The 25,477-nt window shown below is 37.8% G+C and overlaps 1 protein-coding gene across 1 annotated transcript in view; it reads left to right on the top strand.

Annotated features, from left to right (window-relative positions):
* The window catches only part of PPP2R5A (protein phosphatase 2 regulatory subunit B'alpha), a 42,441-nt gene that overhangs the window by 3,698 nt on the left and 13,266 nt on the right, over nt 1–25,477 (top strand). The window contains exons 2-4 of the mRNA XM_009096418.4: nt 14,150–14,346; nt 19,424–19,525; nt 24,379–24,471. Coding sequence (XP_009094666.1) covers nt 14,150–14,346; nt 19,424–19,525; nt 24,379–24,471 — 392 coding nt within the window. The remainder of the gene's footprint in view (nt 1–14,149; nt 14,347–19,423; nt 19,526–24,378; nt 24,472–25,477) is intronic.

Genomic DNA, 25,477 nt, shown 5'->3' with positions numbered 1-25,477 from the left:
GATGGAGAGGAGGGATGGTAAAACTGTGTTGTGGTTAGCATTCAGCTTATCTTTGGCTATGATGATACCTGTCCTGTGTAGGTGAAAGCTCAGCAAAAAGTGGCTGATGGCAGGATACTCAAAATAATTTAGTAATTTGTTGTTCAGTTAATTTAGGAGATTTCCTAAAGCATTGTTATTCAGGACAGTGTCCATCTTACTGTATAATTTAACAACTGAATAAGAAATAGTGAAGACACAGTGATTATATTTAAAAGAAAAAAAGGTTGTTTAATCACCCCCCCACCTTCTTTTCATTTTGTTACCTAAAGTTTGTGTAATAAAAAGAATTTTGAAGAATCTTCAGCCAGACTAATGTGCTGGAACACAGCAGGATTTTGTAATTCATGGACAATTCTGTGAGTGTTGCTTTTAAAGAAATCTAGCAAAGGAAGTGTTATTTTTGTTGTCTTAAGAAGTGATAATTTTGTCCCAATAGGAGGTCGTTTTAAGAGACTGCAATAGAACATGGCAGTTAGCTTCATTTTTGAAAAAGAGATGCAGCTTGACCTTGGAGCCTGATCTGACTCTATCCAGTAGGTGTATGCATGCTTGTCTCTGTCACTTTTGGTTGCAGCAGCCTGTAGAAATACAGGTGGAAAGTGGTGAACAGAAAACAGAACTTGTTGCTTTTATTTAGTACAGTTAATATGGCCTGTCAGGTTGTAAAGCAAATAGATTTCTTTTCTTCTGTGTACCAAACTTGTCAGCTGCAGCTGGAAAGAATAAACATTTCCTGATGCCTCTTACCCTCACAAGAGAAGAATTGGAACGTGGTCCAGAAATCTTTCAGCCATGGACTAGCAATTGTTGGAGGGATCTCTGTGGGGCTCAGAGTTACAGAGGTGGAGGGTACTGGAATAGAAGACACTTTTAAGAAGACTTCCCAGTATGTAGTGTCAGCATTCAAATACAAGGTGTAAAATAGGTGTTAACTCTGGTTACTTTCTTTACTTAAACCCTTGAGAGAGAGCTTGGCTTTGGCTGAAAACTGGTTGCTTTGTTCAAGCCAAGCTTTTGTAGGAATGTTGCAGAGAGGCCTGGTAACCTTGCTGATAGGTAAAATTTTAATGTTATTAAATCTGAGGATCAGTTCAAGCCTCACACTTTGAGTGGTTTTGACTCACAGAGTGTGTGCTTCAGAGTGACATAAATAAGTGGAATTAAAAAGAGCTGAGAGGAATTTTCTTGTCCTATTAAGTTGCCTTTGCTCCCCAAGGGAAAATATGCTTCAAAGTTTTAGAATGGTTTACTTTTACTACAGCCCTAATAAATATTTATAAGTGAAAGGACAGCTTTCTCTCTCAGATTTGCACTTGTTTTTTTGTGTCCCTCATGATTCATTGTTATTTCCTCTTCTGTAGTCCTCCATCCTTCACCTTTTGTATTCAACATCCCTTGCAACTGTGATCATCTTGGATGAGTTTTTCGTTAAAGTGAGAATCTTTAATTCAGATGAAGAATGAGGATGTTCTATGAGGAATTTATGTTTACCTCTTACTATAATCTCAGCAGGACGTACTATGAAGTAGTCAAAACTTCCTTTTTAGTGAAGTTACAGTCTTGAGAAATAAACAACCTAGAACAGATGAAAAAGCTGTGGTAGTTCCATGAAAAACGAGCTGTTTGAATTTTTTTCTATATTAAGGAACTGTTCCTAGTTTATGGAGTGGAACATTTTGATTTTTATTCTTAACAAATTGACCTTTTTATCTGTAGACTTGAATTTTTGGTCTTAGAATATACTTCCATCAAAAGCAGCTCCTAAATATAGAGCCTATTGACTGTCTTCACATGAACTTTTCTATTTCAATCTTTCACATCTTCCATGTGCCAGCTTAGTATCAGATTTCTTTTTCCATATTCATTGCTTTCTGGTTTAGTCAGATAGTAGTTTTGCAGGTGCTGAATTTAATGTTAGCTGCTGTAGGAAATACAAATGGAATTAGTTATTGCTGCAGGCTATCTGATCAAAAGATGATTACTTCAATCTATAGATTTGACTTTTTTTTAACATCTATCTTAAAATTATTCAGTGCTTTTGAAAAGGTGTCATGCCAACAGTTCTGGACAGATTAATATTCTTTTAAAGCACAGAGGGGACAGGTGTTGTGTTCTCATGAAAAAAAGACTCCTCCAGTGAGAAGGCTATAAAATTTAGCTTCTATACCCTCGTTGTCCTGACTCTTGTTTTAATCTAGCAGGTTAAAATTATGGTTTTAGCAGCATGTGGATTTGGAGGGTTGCAGCTGCAGCCCAATTGGATTAATAGGTAGTAAATTTCACCTGTTTTAGAAGACTCCCTTGGTAAAATGCTCTACTAGAAACTGGATGGTGACAGCTTCTTTTTAAAGTCTGAATCATTGATTCCATCAGAGAATTACTGAACTAGTTTCTCTCAAGTTTTGCTGAATTTGTGGCCAGTGAATGATGTTGTCTACAAGATGCTATTTCATGGTATGTTTCTGACTTGAAAGCAGAATTAATCATTAAGGTTAAGGTTGCCTTCAGTTTTCCTCCACAAGACCTTATTCTGAGCTGCTCACAACATTGCTGAACTGTTTGGACTGAAGTTTTCCATGCCAAGTATGGACAGTTTTATTTGCAACTCTTCCTCCGGCTAATTTTCTTATTTTCAGCAAAACCAATTAAAACTACTTTGAACACTAGAGGAAAGATAAATTCTATAATGTCAATATTAAAAAAAACCCCAAACCATGAATTGTGTTGATGTTTAATACTTGCTGTACTTTGGAGCTTAGCACGTGGTTCTTAATGCAGATGAATCTCATGTGGTCCAAATTTTTGTTTGGTCCAGTTGTAGCTGCTGTAGCTCAGCAGCAGGACTGATGAGTTGGTGCTGGTCCATAGAGCTCCTTCAGGATCTGCTGTGCTGCTCCCATCTGCCACGCTCTGGGAGGCTGCTCTGTGTGCCTTTGTTTGGGCTTCTTGTCTGCAGTCCTGCTAGGACAGCAGTAGGCAAAGTCAGACAGCAAGTGTAGGCAAAACCTGTCATTTTCTACAAGCAAGAGCCCGGGGGTACATTTCAGGTGGAGACAGGGTATGGAACTGCTGAGATGATGGAAAAGCCAAAGTGGGAAAAGAGGGCAGAAGCCAGCTCTTCTCTAGTGGCTGCAGGAAGCTCAGTGTTTGGAGTCCCAACACTCCTGTTGTCTGTGAAACTTTCTGGAAATATTTCTTAACATGTTCTCTTCTAATTTCTCCGTAACTTTTCGTTGCAGCCGTGGACTTTGAACTTCCCATGATCTTCCTGAAACTTCATAGGCTTAGGGTTTTTGTTCTGTACATCAGGAGCTGTTTGCAGATTAGCTGGTTCATCAAATGAGAGGTTTTTTCCTTGAGAATTTAAAGTCGAGGAGAGCATAACTGTCCATTTGGGGGTGGGAAGTGAAGCTAGGAAAGGCTGCTGAAATGTAAATGCAGGATACCAAGTCTCAGTATCTTAAGGGCATGGAGGCTACAGGAACAAGCAGTTGTCTGATCAGAATTCAGTAGACCTGTATCCTGCTGAAGGAGTAGCATGTACTGCTGCAATGGACATGGTGAAAAAAGAGGCTATAGATTAAAAAATAGAAATGGTGCTGTTGCATTGCCTTTTACTATTGGAAAAGATTTCTGTCTCATTCTCATATTAAGTTTCTTCTCTTTTCCATTGTTTATCTTGATCTTACCAAGCAAAGCTTTGGTGAAATAGATGGGTTTTGTCAGCTTTGTTGATATGATAGGATTCAGAAGAGAAATACAAATTTTGCTGAGGAGTTGGGAGGTTGAGGTGAGAGTAACAGCAAAAATTATATATGTGCATGTCTATTCAAGAAGAATGCTGCAAAAGGAAGATGTTCTATTTCTAGTAAATCATTTTTTAAAACACTATGAATTTAAAAGATGATAAAGTTACTCCTTACAATAGGAGAAAAGCTTTCCACATTTTATGCAAGTATCAAATGATTGTTTAGAAGTTTATATCTGAGACCATCACACGCTTGGAGAGTTGGCAAGCTGTGGGTGACAGACAATGAGAGTGGCACAGTTGATTTTCTCAGAACTGAAAGAGGAGGTAGGTTGAGCAAGTTTAGAGGAGGACAGTATAGCATGGGGCAGGAAGGCTGATCTGAAAATGATCAGGAATAAAAAGTCACAGCAATGTCTCTAAATATGAAGGGGGAAACAGCTTCATTTCTACTATAGCTGCATTAAAGGATTAGCAGAGTGCACCACTGCATGAACAAGTGAGCTTTTAGAAGTGATTTAATAGGTTTATTTCTGTAGATGCTTGGTCCTTCAAAATACATGGGCACAGATTTTATTTTATTAATTTCATCCCAAGTAAAATTGTATGGGAGAGTATAGGAGAAGAAAAAGTGGGCTTTTTGAAAAAGGTTCTAATTTAGTGTAATTGTGTAAAACTTTTGAAAAACCTACTGTATTTTCCATTACAAATTCTAGGCTTGAAATATGACATACATGTAAGATTGAACTCCTGTTAAGCAACAAAATTTTGATTCCCTGTCTATGTAAAAGCAACAAATAGTGAGAACTGAGCTTAGGTCTTGATTTATGTATGGGAAACAAACTTGTGCATTTTAGCATAGTTGGATTCTGTAGGAAAGCAGTTGTTGTTGTTTTGAGGAGAAAAATAAAGATGTGAGTATCAGCACCCTCTTGGGAGACTTGGGCTTGGTCCCACAGTGAAGTCAGGAAGGACAGGGTTTAGTAATACATATTTCTTCATTTTCCCTTAAGAATAGGAAGTGGGATCAAAATAAACCAAATACATCAAAATGATGTAAATTGAGTTTAAAAATAGCCAAGAGATTTTGCCAAATGGGAGAGGACTTAAATTGCAGGTTCCCTCATCACTGAACACTTCATATTTAGAGTTCTTGGTAGAGTGTAACTGTTTGAGTATGCTTGAAATTGATGAAAAAATTACCTCAACCTCTTATTTATGAGGCTAAATGTCTACTTCACTTAAATTAAGCAAAGAGATCTCAGAAATGTTTGCTATTTGTCTGCTCAGGATGATCTGTTCTCGTTCAGGTTGGGAGTTGGGCCACTAAATGCAGCACAACCAGGATTTCACCTGTGTTCCCTGTCTAATTTAATCATAATTCTTTCCAATGCAACATAATTATAAAGTGTCTCAGTATTGATCCAAGAAGATTTTGAAAACTAAGAAATACTTGTTTAGCTAATTTGTAAACTATGTGTTTATCCAAGGAGTTCATCCAGTACTTGTAACTTCCACACAGATTTTCACAGGAATTCAAAGGAAGAGATGGGTTTTCCTTGTGTTTTGGAAAGTTAGATTTGCTGTTTCCTCTGGCACATGTTTCATATTAAATTACTTCTCTATACATCTCCTTCACGTTTAAAAGCTAAGTGCTAAATTAATTACAAAATAAGTTTCTGTACTCTTGTTAAATTGTGTTTAACAGCTACCCTTGATTTCAATAAAGGGTATTTTTGTATTTCACTTAGCACTAATATTGCCATGTGAAAATTACATGCGTGTTTCTTCAGTTTCTGGCAAATAAACTGGTTTTGTGTTGACTTGCATGTTCTAGTGTGATGTCAAACTGGAGCAACTTCATCGTACTCAAAATTAATTTTATACTTAGATATGGTGAGGAAATGATAGGGAAGTTAATAGATTTTTAATCTGTTAATAATATGCAACACAGATCCACTTATGGCACGCTTCATAATTACCGCTCATTAATTATAAACTACCATAATGTCAGACAGGAGTTTTGCAGTTGATGTAAAGGGAACTTAAATTGTAAATACATTTGCTGTCCCTTCAGACTTACAAGGTACAAATCAATTTGTTTCGTTCAAGCAAAGTGTTTTAGGTCCCCGTGAATTGAAAATGTTATTTATGCAGTCCAAGATAACAAGTATTAAGCTGAAGTTTTTACTGAGCCTGTGTGGCATACAACTTTGTCACCTGCTTCTTGGCTGTGTGCCCTGGTAAAATTTGTGCAGGGCAGTACAGCTATTGGGGGGCAAAACAGGGAGCAGAGCTGCTCAGATTATTCTTTTAATTCTTTGCAGGGTAGATGTGACACCCTCATCCTTGTCACACCCTCAAGGGCTTTATTGGATATTCAAAATTACATGTGAAAATCCAGTATTTTGTTGAACCATTACACTTTGATAAATGGCATTTCTGTAAGGGCAAGTGCTTCAATTTGTGGAAAAGTGTAAATAATGTCATGTTTTGAGAACATGGAGCATCATACCCATTGTCCCTTCTGATCTTTTCGATTTGACACTTTCAGAAGCTTGATTTCCAGTGTCCTTCCATTTCTGTAGTCCCTTGGGTTTTGCTGGTGGTTCATTTTCCTGGCACAAGAGTGAATTACCTGGAGTAACAAGTTGCTTGTGCATCATCTTTGGGTACTTTCACCTTGTGGCTTGTTCAGTGTAACCTGACTTAGATTTTAAAGAAATGACCTGTTTACATACACAGGGCTTTACCTTGGTCTTTATTTGCTCTCTTGTTAGGAGGACTTCTTGAAAGCATCTCTTGTTTTACCATAACAAAAGCCTTTGTTACATTTCATTATTTAAAAAGCTGTTTAGGAGCTGTCATTGCTGTTTGGGAAAGCAGTTTTGGTTCTTGGGCCTGTGTATCAATTTCTGTAATTTTAAGCTAAAGGTGCTGTCTATTCGATATTTGCATCTTCTGAGAAACAATTTCCCTTTCGAAAAGTCAATTGCTCTCTTTTCCTGACTGAATGACCTGGCTATGCATATGAATTCCACTGTAGGATTTAGCACCCTTAATTTCAGAAGTCTCTTCATTAAAGAGGCAAGTTCCTGTTTTAAATTAATTTTTTAGAGGCTCTGGGTATATTCAAAAAAGGCTTACCCTGCCATATGATCAGTCAGTAAAACTGCTTTATGGGTTTTAAATGATGACAGCAAATACAGTAGCAGTGTGTGCCAAAGTCATAAATGAATGCCTTGGAGAGCATTATAGTGGCTTATAGGTGGGAGCAAGCTTGTTTCAAGTACAAGAGCAGTGGGGGAGTAATTGTTTTTTGAAAATATAACACTTGAGCTGTGTGAGAAGTGAAACTTCTTTGCCTTTTCTAATAAATAGTTTCACTCTAACAAAACTGCGTATGGTTAGCCATGTGCAAATTCCTCAACTCCTCAGTACTGTCAAAAGCAGCACTGATTCAACTGTGTCAGTCCACTGGACAATTTTTCCCCTGCTTTTCCTTGTTGTTGCATGGAACTGAATTTCACCAAGATTCTGAACTGCTGGTGTGCTCTTGAGGTAACCTTTGCATTGTTAAACTTGTACCTTTTGTTAGGGGTGACTTTAGGCTGTTTTTTTGTTCCTGTTCCAGTGATTGGTATGCTGGGTGAGTTTTTATTTGTTTAAAGAATCCATGGTGCTTTAATTCTTCTTATTTTTAGAAAGTGTGGTAGAAATAAGGTGAATTGTGGCAGGCCCAGTTACTAGAGTCTAACTTCAAGGACCAAGAGGATCATTTGTATTTTTGCATCTTAACTGTTTGTTGTCTTCTGTAATTAAACACTAAGAAATAGGGCTATTAATATGAAAGCATTTCAGTACTTTCTTACTCTCTGAAGTGTCTTGGTTGACTCAAATCTTAATTAAAATCAAGGGATTTAACATGGTAGTAGCTGGAGACTCTTAACTTTATGAGGTTATAAGAAAGCCTGGAAGATAGAAGGTAGAAACAATCTAGATAAGACACTTGCAGTTCATTATCATTGCAAGAAGCCTGTCACAGAATTTGTGACAGATGTTGTTAGATCAGCATGGGCTTTTCAGATTTTCTGGACTGATTTGTTGAGGTCAACTGCTGGCCACGTGGAGCAGCAGATGAGACTGAACAAGCAATATCTTACTGGGTGGGAGAAAAGTTTCCAGGAGTACTTTTTACTACATGACTTAAAAATTATCTGTAGCCTAGACTTGTAACTAACCCTCTAAATCACAGTGCTGCATATGAATAAAAGGAATTGTTGATTGCTATTCTCATCTAGTTTTACTTCTGTGATTTCCTTTTTTTTTTCCTTCCCTGGTATGTATCACAGAATTAATCTTTAATTGAGAATATTCCAGTGAGCAAAATTTCTGATTTTCTTACTATTTCAAAAGAGAGTGGAGACTTACCATGTGGAAGGTGCCACTGTGTGCAAGTCTTGCCTGATGACCATCTGCAGAATAGTTTACTTAAAAATGGAAGTACAGGAGAAGCTCATCTTGTTCTCTTGATTGCCTTTGCAGTCCTGATTTCTGAAATTAAGAGGTTAAATGTTTGTGTGAGTACCTAGGTCCTAGATAAGATTGACCAACTTGGTAATTCTGTGCCAAGTCCTTTTTGTGTTTGTTTTGTGTGAGTTTTTTGTTTTATTTTGGTTTTTGTTTATCTCCTATGGGTAGTATAAATTTCCTTTCAATAATGATTGAAAATGCATTTTTATTTCATTGTCTTATAAATCTCCTTCTCTTGTGAACAAACTTACTATTGAATAGGGAGCTGGTTAACTTTTAGGATGCATAATGTTGTTCTGACTCCCTCATCTGTCCTGGAAAATCAGAGTTCTGTTTACTGACAACATGGAGAAAAATTCACTCAGCCCCTTCTGGAGTCCTAGCAACAGCTGTAGGTTTTGGGGTAACAGGTAATTTGAAAATACATTATTTGAACTCTTGGAGGGGGCAGAGGGAAAACCTACAACCCTGGTCTGCTAAAAGATAGTGCTTATTCTTTAGGGTGACAAAGATTTTTTTTAATGTGGAAAACTTGAAAATATTGATTAAAAGTTCCTTGGATGCCTGTGGTGCTGCCCAGAGCTCATCTGAGTAGCCCCATCAGTTTCAGTGGGGCTGTTGAGCTGCCAAGAGCTGGAATTGTGGGAACTTCTCCTGTGGGTGGATATGGGGGTACATTTTTTCTTTAAAAAGGAGCTTAAAGTGATTTAAAAGAAAACAAAACCAGCCAGGTATATGGGGGTACATTTTTTCTTTAAAAAGGAGCTTAAAGTGATTTAAAACAAAACAAAACCCCCAAAATAACCAAACCTCTCAACAAACACAAAATCCAAAATGTGTTATTCTCAAAAGTCTCTAACTTCAGTGAAAAGTCTTACCTACACATTATCTCATGCCTCAAGTACTTGGATGATAGGGTTCCAGAGGAGATGGTAAACTGACTTAGCAGCTCACTGCAGAGAGCTTCTGCTCCTGTCTGTAATCCTGTGCCAGAGCTGATGCACATCAGGCCCCTCCAGAAGCCATTTAACCTCACTAATATGACCATGTTATTGAGTTAAGGCAGCTTAGGAGGAGCCTGACGAGTTCCAGAGCCAGTGCTGATGGATGGATGTGACTGGAACGGAGAAGGGCAAGGGAGGAGTAAATGGAAAAGGGAGTAGCAGGAGAGAGACCTCTCTCAGTCTCTGTCAGCCAGCAGCTTTGCTGCCTGTCAGGCTGCAGATGGAGACTTCTGAGAACCTGGAAACACTCTGTGCCCTGTTGTAACATCAACTGCACCAAAACTGTATCTCCTAACAATGTTTTGCCATGCCTGTGACATCAGCACTGACACTCACTAGGAGAGACCACAACAATCACATACACAAGAGCTCCCTGGGACAAAACCAAACATTACATTGAGGTCAAATGGGACTCCCATGCTTGGTTTATGTAAGTGGGGCAGAGTTTATCACACTGCCTCCTTTTCAGACTAATGGTGTCTCTGAAAGGAGCAAGCTGTACAAAAACATTGCTTCCTACAAATGAAAAGCCCCAAAAACAAACCCAGAGGTTTGGTGTCTCACAATCCTCTCATGCTCCTCTCTCGATGTCAGTGTTAAGGCTTTGTCCTGCTCCAGCAGATCCCTCCACCACTGAGCTAAAAACAGTGCAGTAAGTGTAACCAGGCAGCAGAGCCTAAGTCCTAAACTTTGCACTGTGGAATGCAGCACAACTGTGACATGATCCTCTTCATGTGTTCAGTTTGTCAAGGTATTAGGTAGAATTGTCACCAATTTCAAAGGAGATAGGTGTTACTTTATTCTGTAATATCATTGTCCTCTAAATGCTTGAAAGGGCTGTGTGTGAACTGTTTTAAGAGGCTGTCAAACAAAAGCTCCTTGGTTGTTTCTCTGGCTTCTTCATCTTCCTGGAGTAGCTGCTTCAGGAAAAAATAGAAATATTTAATTAGTGAGAGTTAAAAAAAATAAATGGAAAACGTTTGCAAATTTTTGAGGGGGTTTATTTTGTATTGGCAGGAAAACTATGAATTTTGAACTTGCCGTTTGTGTAGTTGAGAGAGTTTTTGTGGATTTAAAGTCTGGTTTCTGCTGATGAATCAAGGATTATGTTAGGTTCTCTGGCTTTGTACCAAAGGTCTTGGGTAAACAATTGTGTTGAGAAAGGAGAATTGTCTTTCTTTTCCTTCCAGGAGGAAGGCCTGTAAATGTAAGAGATAAATATTTTGTAGGAAGACATGGTTGTAGTGTGGTTTTGTCTCCATTTATGCACCATTGAGGTAGCTCTTGTGAATTCTTTTTCTTTCCATATTTTACTTGGGCCTGCCCTAGAAAGATTAGTCTCTTAACTCAATATTCTGTGCTTAAATTTGCATTGATGACCTTATAAGTCTGAAAGCATTCGATTTAGAGATAAATCTGTACGGTCATGCAGTTTCAACGTTTTAAAACTTCTGCTCAGGAAGAACTTCCAAGTCAAATTGCTTGTTACTTTTTGTCCTTTATTATCGTGCCTACTGTCTGTAATGAGTGGGGGTTTGTAAACAGTACAAATAGTCTGTGGAGAATTTAAGTATTATGAAGTGCAACAATTAAATTAAGTATTTTAATCAGGTACAAACTGTCTACTATCTATCATGGAAATGACCAGAGGCAAGTCATGATTAAAGTGGATCATAATTTGCAATTATTCTTTTGGTGCTGGATGTTAAGTTTTTGTCTTCAGGATTTCCCATCATTATGCTTGATTCAGGGTTGTTTCATTGAGGCATCCACTGTCTATTTTGAACCTAATTTATCTTCTGTGGTCTTTATGGTATTTAGGGTATTTGAAGAATAGCAATTATCTTAAACTCCACATGTACGATGTAAATCTTCACAGAATATTAGATTAAAGCTGGGTTAAAAATCATGGCTGTGGGTTGTTCAACTACTAAAGCTAAAAGCTCCAGTATTTATGCAGTTATGGTGGCACAGTTTATTTTATTCCTAGAACTAGAATAAACTATTGTGATATGATTTTGTTGTGGTATAAAATTATCTGGCTTTCACTGTGCTGGGATAAAGGCAAGGCTTTGAAAAGTTGAGAGCCCTATATGACAAACAAATTTTCCTCAATCACTTGGTTGTTCCCATGGTACCTTTCATAACATTCCTGGGACAAATGTGCAATGTGTCAAGCAGGGATTGAGCACATGAAGACAGATTGCGCTGATAGAACAGAGCTGGCTTTCTTGTTACCTTATTTTTGCCATGGTTGCACATAATTTTCATCTCTTGCAGATGATTAGAGATGATGAGTTGATGAAATAATTGTTTCCCCTTGCAAGTCCAAAAAAAGGATGTTTGCTTAAAAGAAGATACTTTGGTTTTACTTTAAGTGTTTTAATGGTAACAAAACAGATTAATGGTTGGGTTTTTAATTTGAGGAAACGTGTCCAATTGAAAGAGATCAGATTGCTAATGAAATGGACTGCTCTGATGCATGGCAGGGGAGAGATTCTCTTCTACTCTGGTGTCTAACCAGAAGTGGCCAAAGCAGGAATTTATTTGGTATCCTAGGGAAGGTAATAAGTGATTTAAATACTTTGTACGAATTCCAGTTACTGGCTTTCACCCTGAGGTCTTTAGTCTGTTTGAACCATGGTTAGAAATATTCAGGTGCTGTCTGCTGGTTTTTGAAACTTCTAAGTAAATTTTGCTTAGTGACACTTCATTTTTAATTTTTAAGAAAAATTTTTATCACCAGCTAACTGTGTTGTATTAGCTGTGCCTCACTTGTGGACCTTTAACTCAGACTATAGTTGAGTTTGTAGTGAGGGAAAATAAGAGTAGGCTTGGTTCCTGTGTTAATCTGGCTATCAGCTTGGGGCTAGCAACAAAAAAAGCTGCCCTCCCTGTGTTGGTTCCTTAAATTAGGCTTTTTTGGATTTTATCCTAAGCATGCCACTGTTATTGCTTTGTTGCTATGATACAATACTTACTCATGCAATCCGCTGTAGAATATTCGAAGATCTGAGCTGAAATGTTACGTAACTTACAAATGTTTTTACAGCTGATGTTCATTATTTTGCAGAGTGTAACAATTCGTGTCTTTGTAGTTATCTGAGTGAAATAAGCATCTTGCAAGGTTTTTTCTTCAAAAGAAAAACGGTTCAAATGGCAGAATTGACATTCAAAAGTGTGAATCGTTCTTCGTGAGGGAGTAGTAATTGCTGGCTGGTTCAAAAGCTCCCTGAAGTTGTTATGCTCAGCTAATAGGATCATAACTGTCAGGTGGGGAAAGGGAGCACAATGCAGTATTCTGGTGCCTGGGTTTCCAGGGCACAGCAGGCACTATGGCTTACAGTGGAGGTGTGTCAGTCCATTTCAGCAATTACTTTTTGCTATTGGAAATGAAGCTCTTCTATCAGGTAACTGCTGAATATTACACCTGCTGTTGACTGTTGTCATTCCAGCCATTAAGTGAAAGGTGCTTTGGTAGGAAACTTGAGAAACAGGCATTATCAGAGTGAACTGAAAATCATATTTACACTTTATTTATACTGTTAAAGGTATAAACTTAATGAAGTTTGTTGAATTAGAATAATTCTAAAACATTAAAGAGAAGCGTGAGATTTTTCGTGATTTGTTCAGGTTTTAAAGTGAGGCTTAAGATCTTCAGTACTCAGTTGCATTTTCTTGTCTTAATAATTGCTTTTGGTGCTGAAACAGCAGTGCTCATAGCCATACTGCAGTGAATGAGTGAGGCTAAGGGATGTAGTCAGGCCATAGACCAGCCTTGAAAATTCTTCAGGGGAGAGCATTCTTTATTTGGAGATAAAATTGGGAATACGATTTTTTTCACCAGAGTGAGTGAAATGCCAACTGGCTAATAGCTGAGGTGATGATGTATTGGTCCAGTGGCTTTGAACCCCTATGAACAGTTGAAAACTAGAACAAAAGACACAAACCAAATTTTCAGTTAAAACAGTGACTTTTTTTATGATTGTTATGATCATTCAGCTTTCGAACAGTTACAACATATTAAGGATATATTAAATTTTTGAAGAGTGTAGTGCTTGATAATCTGTCTCTTTTAGAATAAATGTGAAATGCTAATGGAGGAATTCTGCTTATCAGATTACAGAGGTACTGAATGCTAAAATGAAAACGCTAAGTCACAGTCAAACACATTGTCTTAATAGGCCAAAAAATTTGGAAAACCCTTATATGACTGAGATTGTCATAAATTATTTAGACCAAGGCATTGAAATTCAGGATTAATGCTTTTGAAATATTGGAATTCTTACTTCAGAGAAACGTTGATCACATGATGTCGAAAGTATGTGAAGCATTTTGCATTGGGGTAAAAAGACAAGGTTCCTTCAAAGCAGATTTTACAGCTTTTAAGCAGGTTACATAATAAAGGATTAGGGAACAGAATGAGACAAATCGGATGAATGAAAGGTCAGTTTGATGCACTGCTTCTGGATATGACTTTTGGTGATGGAGAACTGAGACTTGTTAATATTTATGTATTTGAAATAAAGTTAATTCGATAACTCATTGCTGGTAAATAAATTTACTGCCATGTCTTTGTCCGTTATTTCTTTCATGTACCAAAAGTTGGGGATGGTGGGTTTTCCATTCTGACATACAGATATTTTCAGTTTGGGCAAAATTGCTTAATGATTTGCTATTAGTTTGCTGGCTGAAGCAGAACTCTTCCCCACTAAAAAAACAAGTCATAGCTATGCAAATTCTTGTCAACAAAATAGATTTAGAAATCCTGTTTGCTTCTACAGACTTAAGTGTTTGGGGTTTTTTTTCTTTTCTTTTATAGATGCCACCTTCAATGAGCAGCAAGATCTTTTTTGTCAGAAGTTGCAACAGTGTTGTGTGCTCTTTGACTTCATGGACTCTGTTTCAGACCTGAAAAGCAAAGAAATCAAGAGAGCAACACTGAATGAACTGGTTGAATATGTTTCAACAAATCGTGGAGTGATTGTTGAATCAGCTTATGCTGACATAGTGAAAATGGTAAGTAGAATGCTCTTGTTATAGTTTTTATTTTAATAAAATGAGTTTATGACTCTAATGGCAATTTACTCAGAATTGTGGTTGGTTATTCTGCTTATACAATATAATATAATTTGGTAATGATAACTTGGCTCAGAAAGGCTTGTAAAAACAAACAACTTGCAAGTTTTAATTATTAGCTGAAACATGATGCATTCAGGTTAATTAAAGTGAAAGAACTGGTATACTGCAGCTACTTGCAGTCTGGGTAAGTTTTAATTTATTCTCTTTCAGAAAATGGCAATATTTCAGTGCTGCCTATCTTTATTTACTAGTAGCAATGGAGAATTAGGCTAAAGTTTTCTGGTAGTGATTGCTGCAGGTGCTGGCAAAAGCAGAAAGTTTTGTCAGAAAGTGTAAGAAAGCAACTCTACTTTGTAAATACTTTTTATGGCTGTTTGTTATTATTTTGGCCTTGGAGAGCTGTACTAGTGTAGCCCAAGTGGTTTGCTGAAGTTACAAACCACAGGATGACTTGTCCCATGCAATTACTGCTAATGGCTTGTTGAATAATAAACAAAATATTTGTGGTTATCTGCTGACTTTCCCAGGTGTTTATGTACAGTCTCAAATGCTACTTAAGTAATGTTTTTGATCTGCCTATACCCCATGTACAGGGAATGCAACTGAAAGACACTTGAGAATAATCTGAAATTTGAGAATAATCTGAATTTTTTTCCCCCTAGATGTGTGAAATCTAAAAACAATGGCTTTAGTGCCCATGCATTTACATTAATGGTTCTCTAAACTTTGGTGAAGTTTACATAGATAAAATACTGACTTTAAAAGAGTTCTCAGGAACATAAGCAGAGCAGTTCAAATATACAGCCTGCAACTTGTGTAGTTCTCTATACAGTACAAATTAGTTTTTTCCTAGGGTTCATTTTGTTTGTTGTTTGGTGGTTTGTTTGTTGCTTGGTTGGGGGTTTTTTTCTGGGCAGTTGATAGGGAAGATCAGATCTTTAATGTAAATAAGTGTGGAAGTTTTGCCATTATACTGAAGGGCTAGATTATTGGAACCCTTTTAATCGTTTTGGCTGTTTCAGCAGATGCTTATTACGTTTTCCAGAAAAATCTAGGACACTGGGGGTTTTGTATAGTTTTGTTTTTTAAAGGACCTGGTTTTCTGTCCTAAATGTTTTTTGCATAAGAAAATAAAGGACAAAGTATGTTCACCTCTTCTTTTTTTTCTTGCTGCTGGTGGCAGCAAGCCTGAATCCTTGCAGTATTTTCTCATTCTCTGTGCCCTCTGTAGCCCCTTGTTAGAAGAAAGAATATACTAACTAGCCCATAGTGCTTGTTGAAGGGAGGTTTTCTTTTATATTGGAGTTGTTTTCTTTTCTTGGAGATAAGGTGGTGTTGAGCTGTTCTTTTGAGGTTTTTTTGTTGTGCAAATGATTGGATTCTGTGGATGCTTGTTTTTCCTTCCATAACAAATTTCCATCTCCTTTCCTCCTCTAAAATGACAGAAAGTGAAGAAGCTCAGTGAGAGCTTTAAATGCTCAGTGAGAGCTTTTTGAGAGCTTGAGACAAAAGATCCCTCCAAGCTTGAATAGTATTTCTAATCTCCCTGGCAACTGGCAGCAGCAAAGGCCTTTGCTGTGAATTAGGATGAAGCACCAGCTTTCAGAAAAAAATCTGCATGGGTTTGTCTCTCCCTCCACAGAACACCTGTGTCAGGCTCCAGGCCTTTCTTGGTAGCAAAACTTGAATGAGATTGAAGAGTTACTGTTTCACTTTTGTTTTCTTGGGTTTTAAGTTAGGCTGTTCAGTGTTCCTATGTTAAAAGAAAAAGAAAACTGAGTTTTGCTGCAGAGTTTGAAGTGTGGTTTTGGGATGAAAAAGTAGAAACGGCCTTAATAAAATCCAGCTATAATCTGGCTGGTAGTAAAGGACAAGCAGTCTAAAAAAATTCTCTGAGAAAAGCCAGAGTAGCAGCAGTGGCAGAAGCAGAAACAATTTCTTTCCAAGCCCTTGTCTTTCCCAAGGCCTGGGACAACTCTCCAGCTCACAGAGGAAACAGCCTCAGGTTTCAAACAGGTTTCCTTGGAGTCGCCTGAGCTGTGGGGAGGCAAAGTCAACAATGCCTTAAAGATAGCAGGAAGGGAAATAAAATGTTCTTTCTGACCAGTGCATGGGCAAGGTCTGTGCAGGTGAGGTGGAGGTGTCTGGCATTCTTTCCTTCACTGGTCTCTGTTGCCAGGATAGCTGCTGAGCCAAGGCTCCTGTGCTTGTCTCTGCTCTGCTTGGATCCTCAGGCAGGGAGCTTGAAATGATACCAGTATCATTTCAAGCCACTGAGGATGGAACAGCATCATTTAAAAAAGTCTGTGTATAAACAGATGTGCAGGACACACTGTAGGTGTCCTGCACCACTCTATCTTTTTGGTGCCCTGGGCAACGTGATTTTCCTTCAGCTGAGGAGGAGTTTTGCTAACAAATAGCTTTGAAGGTGTAGCACAGCAGTCAGTGCACCTCTGTTCTGGGTCATCCAAAACTGGTATCTTCTCTGTTTGGAAATTCTCAGTTAAAAGCACTCTGAAGATAAAAGGAAATTAGGGTTTGGCATTGTGAATATTTTAAGTTTTAAAACTTCCTGGGAAATTAGAAAGTTCTAGCTTGTATCAGTTTTGGGAACATGACAGAAGTGCCTGTTCAGTGAATGTAACTCTCCATCTCCTGGTGCCCATCAACCTCATCTTGTTCCCCAGCAGCATATAAAAATCTAATGTAATGAGAATGTCCTCACAGGCTGTATGAGTTGTGAATTCAGAATTGAAAAGAAATCAGCTATCCTCAATCTGCACATTCAGAAACTAGAATTGAACCTAGTACTTTCAAATGTTTAGATTAAATGTACAGACAATAAGGGACTTTTTTTCTTTTTTGTTTTAATAAAATATTATTGCTGTATCTCAGTACACTAACTGGCACATTTTCTGATGTCATTTTTGGAAAACTTGGGGCTTTTATTTAGAAAGCTGATGCTGGATTTATCTGGAAATCTATCCAGCTTTAAAAACCTTTTATGATTTGTGTTTCTGAAATCACAGTTTTGGGATAAGATACCACTTAGGAAAGAAAAATAATGTTTTAAATAATATGAGAGGATATAGAGAAGAATTTGCAAAAGTATTGCAAATATAATAAGGTAAATTAACTGTTTTGGTTTTTTATGGAAGACAGGCTAGTAGGTAAAAAGGGTGCAAGGTTTATTTTAAATTTCAAATATCGTTGAGAGATGAATAATGATAGTGGAAGTCTGAGTACTCTGAAAATCTTACAATTGGTTTTCCAAAGGCCTGGCTCAGAGGCTTGCTATTTGTTTCTCCTACTGAAGTGTATTTAGTAGCTTTGTTTTGGAGATGAAACTTACAACTTCTGTGCTCAAGGCTGACCAGCTCAGTTCAGCAAGGTGCATCTAGAAAGAAAAAGAAGTGTTTTCAGGAGATGTTACCAGAACACTTGAGAGCAGTGGTAGAACATTCTCTGTAGGAGCCTGATTCATAAGCTGGAGGGTTTTATTGAATACCTGGTAAGAGTAAACAAAGCAAATAAGACAACCAGGATTGTACTGCTGGTTTTTGAACTTGATTAAAATGAATGTTCTCTGACTCCTATTTCCCCTTCCTCTCCCCCCCCTCCCCCACCGGTCTTTTGTTCTTGAGCTTTGGAATCCCAGGTCCCTTCTGTTTACAACATTACAGGACAACTGTTTTTGTGGGGTTGTTTGTTTCTTTGGGTGGTTTTATTTGGTTTGGGTTTTTGTTTTGTTTTTTTTGTTGTTTTTCCTGTGCATTAAGCTCAGAGACAGCTGAGCCCATCCACACAGAACTTCACTGCCCTTCGAATCCAGAAGAGCTTTGCCATGTCCCAACAGGAGACAGTGACACAGAACAAAGGGCATAGGAAGAAATGAAAAGTCAGTTTATGCAATAGCTGTGTATCTTGTTTAATGAAGCAGCTGATTCTTGTGTGCAGAGCCAGCTGGGTGACTTCAGGATCTTTGTAAAGTCCTTTTGCTAGATTCTTCAAACACCCTGGAAGACTCCTTGGAGTATGTGCAGGAGGATTTTCTGCAAACTGTCCAATAGTTTCTTTTGTGCTTGGGTGATAAGCAACTGCTTGAAACAGATTTGATCAAAAAGTCTAAAAGAGTTAAAAAGGTGATTGGGAAAATGGTGTTAAACTTGTTCCTGAAAGAATGGTACAAAATGCAGAAATCAACTGAACTGCATGTTCTCTTTTGTTTGTGTTAGAGATTTAAATCCAGGATATGCTAGAGATGACATTTTTCCTTTGACATCTGAATGGTCTTCTATCCATACTTCAATATAGTTCAAAAATCCTTGAAGAAACCTTTTTAAACTTGTCCTTTTGAAATTGATTTGATGTGACTTTATCATACTAAAAGTAACCTAGAGTAACTTTAAGAAAAAATAGCTACTATGTGAAATGGAAATCTAGAATGGTTATGTGCTTCTAACTTTCCAAACCCCTGAAACATCTTGAAATAGTCAAAGGTGAAAAATGTAAACAGAAGTACCTTGAAATCAAGTAAAGAACTGTAGAAATAAGATACATTTTTGGAATTGTCTGCCTTACGTGACAGACATGGTCTCTTCTATGTGGAGAGAGCTCTCATTAAATCATAATTGATTAGTTATGTTTTACTTGTGGTCTTATATTAAAACAGCTCTTGATGTCACGTAGTTAAAAAATGGTTTTGATAGGGAAGCTGATGTTTTTTTAAAACTTCCATAATTTCAGGGAAGTGTCTGGAATATGACCATGTCTAGCTCCAAGCTTGTAAAGCAGTTAAGACACAAGTTACTAATTCATATTTTCACTGACATCTTACAGACTTTTGGCTGTTTCTATTTTGCAGTTTTGAAAAAATGAGGTAGTGAATTCTTATGTTATTTTTTTTACATGGTTTTGTTTAATTTGATTTCAGGATAAATGCAGTACCTTAATGAGTGTGATCTGTGAAAGCATAAACAGTGATAAAAGTAATTTTATTTTTTTTTGCTTGCAGATTAGTTCTAATATTTTCAGAACACTTCCACCTAGTGATAACCCAGATTTTGATCCAGAAGAAGATGAACCAACTCTTGAAGCCTCATGGCCCCACATACAGGTGTGTGATTCTTTACTTTCAAGCCTTCTTGTAAGGCAAGAAATGTGGATACTTCAGTCATTTTGTGTCTTTGTTAAGAACAAGAAAATTGCTTTTATAATACAATTGAGTTTTTATATTCTAGAGGGAAAAAAAGTGGTGCTTTTTTTAGCATGTATAAATATGGCTGAATGTAACTCTTCTAAGTGGCTTAAATACTGTTTTTAAAACAGAGGGGTTGCACTGTTAAATTGTGGTGTATGTATGTCTTAAAACTGTGGATACTTCAGGTAATTATGTTCTTCACCCATGAGGTGTGTTTTCTGCAGCTGAGCAACTTTTTAGTGTTGCTTCAATAAAATATAAGTTAATATTAACAGTTCTGTTTCTTGTGGCAATAACAAAAAATGGAGTAATAGCCTTTATTTGTCCTTTGAGCAAAGAGAAATCCCCTCCTTCTTCCCCACCCTTTTCCCTTCCTCCATGCCAAAACTTGACAGTCTCATCATTGTTTGGTAACAGTTGCATGGTTATTCCATTGTTGCACTTCCCTGGCCATCTCCTGATTATTATAGCTCTGCTGTATCAATCATGTGATTGACTTGAAATGCTGCTGAATTTTGTTTTATTTTCAATTAACTCTTAGAAGCTGTAAATGTCCAAGCACATATCTCGGGTAGTTTATTGCTGAATTTATGTGAGTAGTATCTGTGAAAGAAAAGTGAAGTAGCAGCTCCTAGCAGTGGTAGATTAAGCTGCTGCACATGTGCATACCATTTGCTCTCTCAAGAGCTAAAATCCTACTCTGCCCCTATAACATTACAGTTCTAATGCATCCACAAATGCTCTTCTTTAAAAACTCTTACTTAAAAACTGGGCTTCTAGTATTGACTCTAAAAGGTATGTATTCAGCAGAGTATTTCAGACTTAAACCAAACAAGAATTAAGTTATCACAGAAAATAAATCTGCAGGTTAAAAGCTGTGATAATTATTTTCGTATGTAAGGCCAGTTCTAATTCATAGGAGAAATGGCTATAACTGAACTGGGTAAGAGGCTTGTCTTTGTTGGGTGGGAGGGTGCAAGAGCTAAGCAAATGTCTCTTGTAGTCAGCAGCAGCACCATCTGACTTCTAAATACCTGTGTCTCAGAGGTAAAATTTGTAAATGCTACCTCAGTTCACTTTAGGTCATAATTAAACTCTGGTCCTGCTCATAGAAAAGGGCCTGTGCATTTTGTGATCAGTTCATTGTGCTTTAGGTTTGCCTGAGAGGAATTGAAAGAGGTTTGTAGCCTGTGGTATTATTTGAAATTTTCAGGTTTCCTCCTTGCTGTTTTCCAAGGGAGTTTTTGCCAGGCTGTCTGGTCACTGGCTGTGGATTTCCCTCTCCCATGTGTGTTGTTTATCCTGCCTTGGAATAGATCGCTCCTTGCAGCACAGTGGAAACATTTTGTGTTTCCCACTCTGTCCTTTTACAGTTGATGTGCTACTGGACCGTAGAAGACTGAGTTGGATAATTTGCTCATTGCCCTTCAGGAGCACAAAGCTGCTGGAAATGTCAGATTTTTTGTGTGGAATAAAATCTGTACACAACCATTCTCCCCAGCAAAATACACTATTATTTTTGGCATAGTCTAAAGGACTGCTTAAGGAGGGAAGGTGTGGATGTTTTGGTGCCTGTGATTTGTGACAGATCAATTACAGATTCCAAATTTTATCCTGATCTGGCAGTCAGGTAGCCAGTTTTCTGGGAGAGGAAAGAAAAAGAATCTGAACCTCTACTCTTCTCTGCTTGAATCTGTTGACATAATTGCTTAGTAAGTTACCAGTGTGTGTAGCCACAACAAAAGACTCCAGACCTCCAGTAAAACGAGTGGCACTTGAAAGATGTTGCTTTAAAGCAGTGCTCAAGATGGTTTGTAACAGCCAAAGTAGGTTGAACAGGTTGGCATTTAAAACCAACCATTTAAAGCATTTTGAAGCTCAGGGAGTTGCAGAGTTGGTGGAATTGGTGGCTTAAAGCAATAATATTCTAGTTGTCCCTGCAAGACTGAATCACTAAAGCATTAGGAGTTGTATTTCATAGCTCTTTGACCCAACCAGACCAGTTTTGAGAACAAAAAATACTAAATCCAATAACTTTCCCCTGATTTATTTCCAAAAGTAATGTTTGTGTTAAGAAAGCTGTGTCCAGAATCTGTTCTGGTGTCCCTAGTTTGATTGCTGCTGTTTTGCTTTTAAGTTTACAAACATTAGCACACAAGAGAAGGAGGAGTTTGACTTATCCAGAAATGGCCACTGCAACTTGATTTCTGAAATGCCCTGGATAAAGAGGCTTTCATGTATCTCACAAGGATTTCCAAAGTTATTTGCTACCATAGCCAGTTGATATCCTGAATTTAATCTTGGACAGCTTGTTAGAAGATGTTGCAGCATTGTGCTTTTCACTTAGTTCATCAGCTTGATGTCTATTGCAGTCAGTATATCTATTTATGGAAAGAAGCTGTAATTATCCTTCCTCCCCTGTCTTTTAGGGAAAACAAAATATGCCAATATAGTGTTCACTCTCAGAAAGTGTTCTATCCCATGACAGTTCTGGTGGCTCTTTCTCTGTATCCTTCCAGGTTTTAATAAATTTCTTCAAGCACATGTAGGTCTCTGCATCTCTGTCTGTGCTGTCAGTATCTTCCTGGAACATCCTAGGATTTCATCTGTCACTTCCATAGCTTCATTGTGAGGATGGGTCTGAATCATCCTATGGTTAACCCTTTCTCAGCTTAAGGGCTTGCAAATGCTCAGCAGAGCTTTTTTTTAGAACGCCAACTGGGACTTTGCAATCTTTGAGTTTCATCCTGTATTTATTCTTCTAGAGTTTCAGGGCCAACTTGTCCTTTCTTGTGGGTAACATGACATACTTTTATTTTCTATTTTTCCCCCTGGTGGTAGCTTCTAATATTGTGGCAGTTATCACACATGGCTGTTCTTTATTGTTGTCATTCATAGAAATATTTCATATAGGAATTTATTACAGAAATCTTGAATTAAATTAACTTCCAAAATTAATCCCTATGAAGCTGTGGTATATAACCCCCCTCTGGCCATATGTTGCCCATTTTTATACAAATTTATCTGGTTGCTAGTTTGAAAAAGATCAGTAGAATGGGCATGTTTTGGGTTGGAAGGGACCTTTGAACATCACCTTAGTCCCAGCCCCCTGCCATGAGAAGAGACGCCTTAGATGAGATCAGGTTGCTCAAGGCACCTGCTGAGTTTGGGTTTGGTGTCACCTGCAAACGTGCTGAGGGTGCTCTCAGTTCCACTCTCTGTGGAGGTGTTAAACAGCTGTGGTTGAGCTCTTTCTAAGGCAGAGGCTGGAGTATGGTAACATTTAGAATTCTGCTCTTGGGTTGTCTATTCTGGTGCCAAGAGGATGGTGCCAGGACAGGGAGGAGTGGCCATACACTGGAACAGATGAGGAACTTGACACTGAGGATGGCAGAGCACTGGTTCAGGCTGCCCAGGGAGGTCATGGAGTCTCTTTCTCTGGAGACATTCACCCCATAGGTGACCCTGCCTTGGCAAGGAGTTGGACTAAATGATTTCCAGAGATGCCTCCCAACCCTAACAATCCTGTTTTCCTATGTAAACTGCTGGTATGAAAAGCTCTTCTTGCAGTCTGTCCGAGGGGAACAAAATGAAGGGTAGCTTGAGTTTGTGAGCCTCTGCTTTGCAGATACAGCACACCCTCCTAGAGGCTGTGCATAAGTAACTGTCAGCTCAGATGTTTTACATAAAAGTACCTACTGTCATGCATTTTTCTGAAGTGAGGTTCCTAATTATAATTATGAATTACTCAGGTGTTGGCTGTCAGTTTAGTTAAGTACTCAAGAGTGGTAATAGTTGAAATTCATGCCTTTGAGTATGAGCACAGCTCTGCATGGGTTTTATTTAGAAGCCCAGTCACTGATGGCATTATGTACCTAAATTGCATTGTAGTGTTATTACTAATCAGCTGTTTAATTATATGGAGTTATGAAATAGGCATTGAGAACATGAGCAACTCTGAATGTAATCTAAATATCAGGCATCTTTCCTCAGTTCTGTCTTAGTGAAGAGGTGCCTTCTGTGTACTTTATTAATCTGCTGTTGTTATGCAAGTGCAGTGTTTTGTCTTGGACTTCTGATGAACCCCAAAATGTGGGACTTGTGCTCTGCCTCTTCATGCCACTCTCTGCTAGCCCAGGCCTTTGGTAGCTCTATCTCTTGTCAGGATTTTTATCTCTGGGCATTGTGGGATTGTAGCAAATAGGAACTTGAACTAAGTAGAAATAATACGCTACAAATGAGTTTCCAGGATATAGAAGCCTAATTTTAATCTGAATTCTTTCAGTTTATGTGAATTTATTCAGCTGTTTTAATACAACTTTTTGTTTTCAGAGTTTGTGGTCAAAACTTCATTTCAGGAACACTTAGTAGATGTTTCTTCATCTCTTTAAGGAGTTATGTAATATTAGAGCACTTAATTTAACTCTTAGTGCTGCTCAATGTTTGGTAACCAATTTCTGCATAATAAGCTCTTAACATGGCAGGAATGTAACATTTAGAACTTGTTTTTTGTCCACTAGTGGTATTTTCACTAGATTATTTATTAAGCTTTGACTCTTCTGGGAATTAAAATGTTCTGGGTACTTACTGTGATTATTTCAGTAAATTCCAGTTGGATCTGTGGTTAAGCAGTGATGTGTTAGGCTTTGATTCCTTTTGTTCTTTTGAAGCATGTGAATAGTCCCACTGCCTTTGGTGGTGGTGACCAGGCTGAGATCTGTGTTATGGTGTACTTCCTAACTGCAGAATTTTCATTTCCATGTGTGTAGCTGGTGTATGAGTTTTTCCTGAGGTTTTTGGAGAGCCCGGATTTTCAGCCCAGCATTGCGAAGCGATACATTGACCAGAGATTTGTACAGCAGGTAAGGGGGCAGTGGTAAAGTTGAAAGAGGCATTCAAAGATCACCTCTCAAGCTGAATTTATCAGCTTTCCTGCTGACACAGGGTAAACTTCAGTTGCTGCAGCAGTGGTTTGGTGTCAAACACTAAATAAACAGCACATCATATCACAGAGGCTATATGTATTTAGTAAATTCAGGAACACTTTGTTTTCAGATATCAACCTCAGTGCTCTACAAATCCCAAATATCTTGCATTTCAAATTTCTGTTTTTCATGATTTCTAAATTAATGCCAGCCAAATCAACAATGTGGTAATTATATTTTTGTAGTCATTCTATGATTGTTTTAATTTTTTTTTACCATGGGGAAACTTACAGCAAGCTTTTTTCTCATGAAAAGTTCATGTACATATTGTACTTGAAATGTTTCAATACCTTACTTGTGCCTAGATAGTGTAATTCTCTTTGCTATTGTGTATTAACCACAGAAGGAAAATCAAGTAAGAAATTACTTAGGAAAGTCATGCTTTACCATGCAAAGCAACTATGAGCAAGGAAATGAAGTGAGATTTCATATTAAATGACTTCTTAGGGAATTACAGTGTAAAATGCAATAACAATTTTTGGTTCAAGGTGAATTCAATGGGGAATTTTTCACTCTGTTGAAATGTTTGTTTGCCATATTTTGTCAAAATACTTGTTTGCTCAGTATCTGAGGAGTGGGTGCTGGCAGGCCATCACAATACAGCAGGGAAGAGTATAACCACAAGATGCGTGCTTTCCCTCCCTACCTTAATTTAATTTCCTCTTAATTGCTTCTGCTGTTCTTGTACATGTGTTTTCTTCTCAGTTTTATTCAACTTACACACAAAATTTAAGCCTGAGGCTGCTGGTGAGCTATTTGCTATGGGTGTCCACTTTACAAATTGACCTGTGGTCCTTGAGAGCAGCATTGCAGAGTTTGTTCCTGACATTTCACTTGATCTTTCTCTAGAGTACAAGATAGAGACAATGCAACCAACAGCCAG

The sequence above is a fragment of the Serinus canaria genome, chromosome 3 (genome assembly GCF_022539315.1).
Source record: "Serinus canaria isolate serCan28SL12 chromosome 3, serCan2020, whole genome shotgun sequence".
In the NCBI taxonomy this organism is placed as follows: domain Eukaryota; kingdom Metazoa; phylum Chordata; class Aves; order Passeriformes; family Fringillidae; genus Serinus; species Serinus canaria.
The sequence above is the reverse complement of the archived record's forward strand: the minus strand, read 5'-3'. Positions and strand labels throughout refer to the sequence as shown.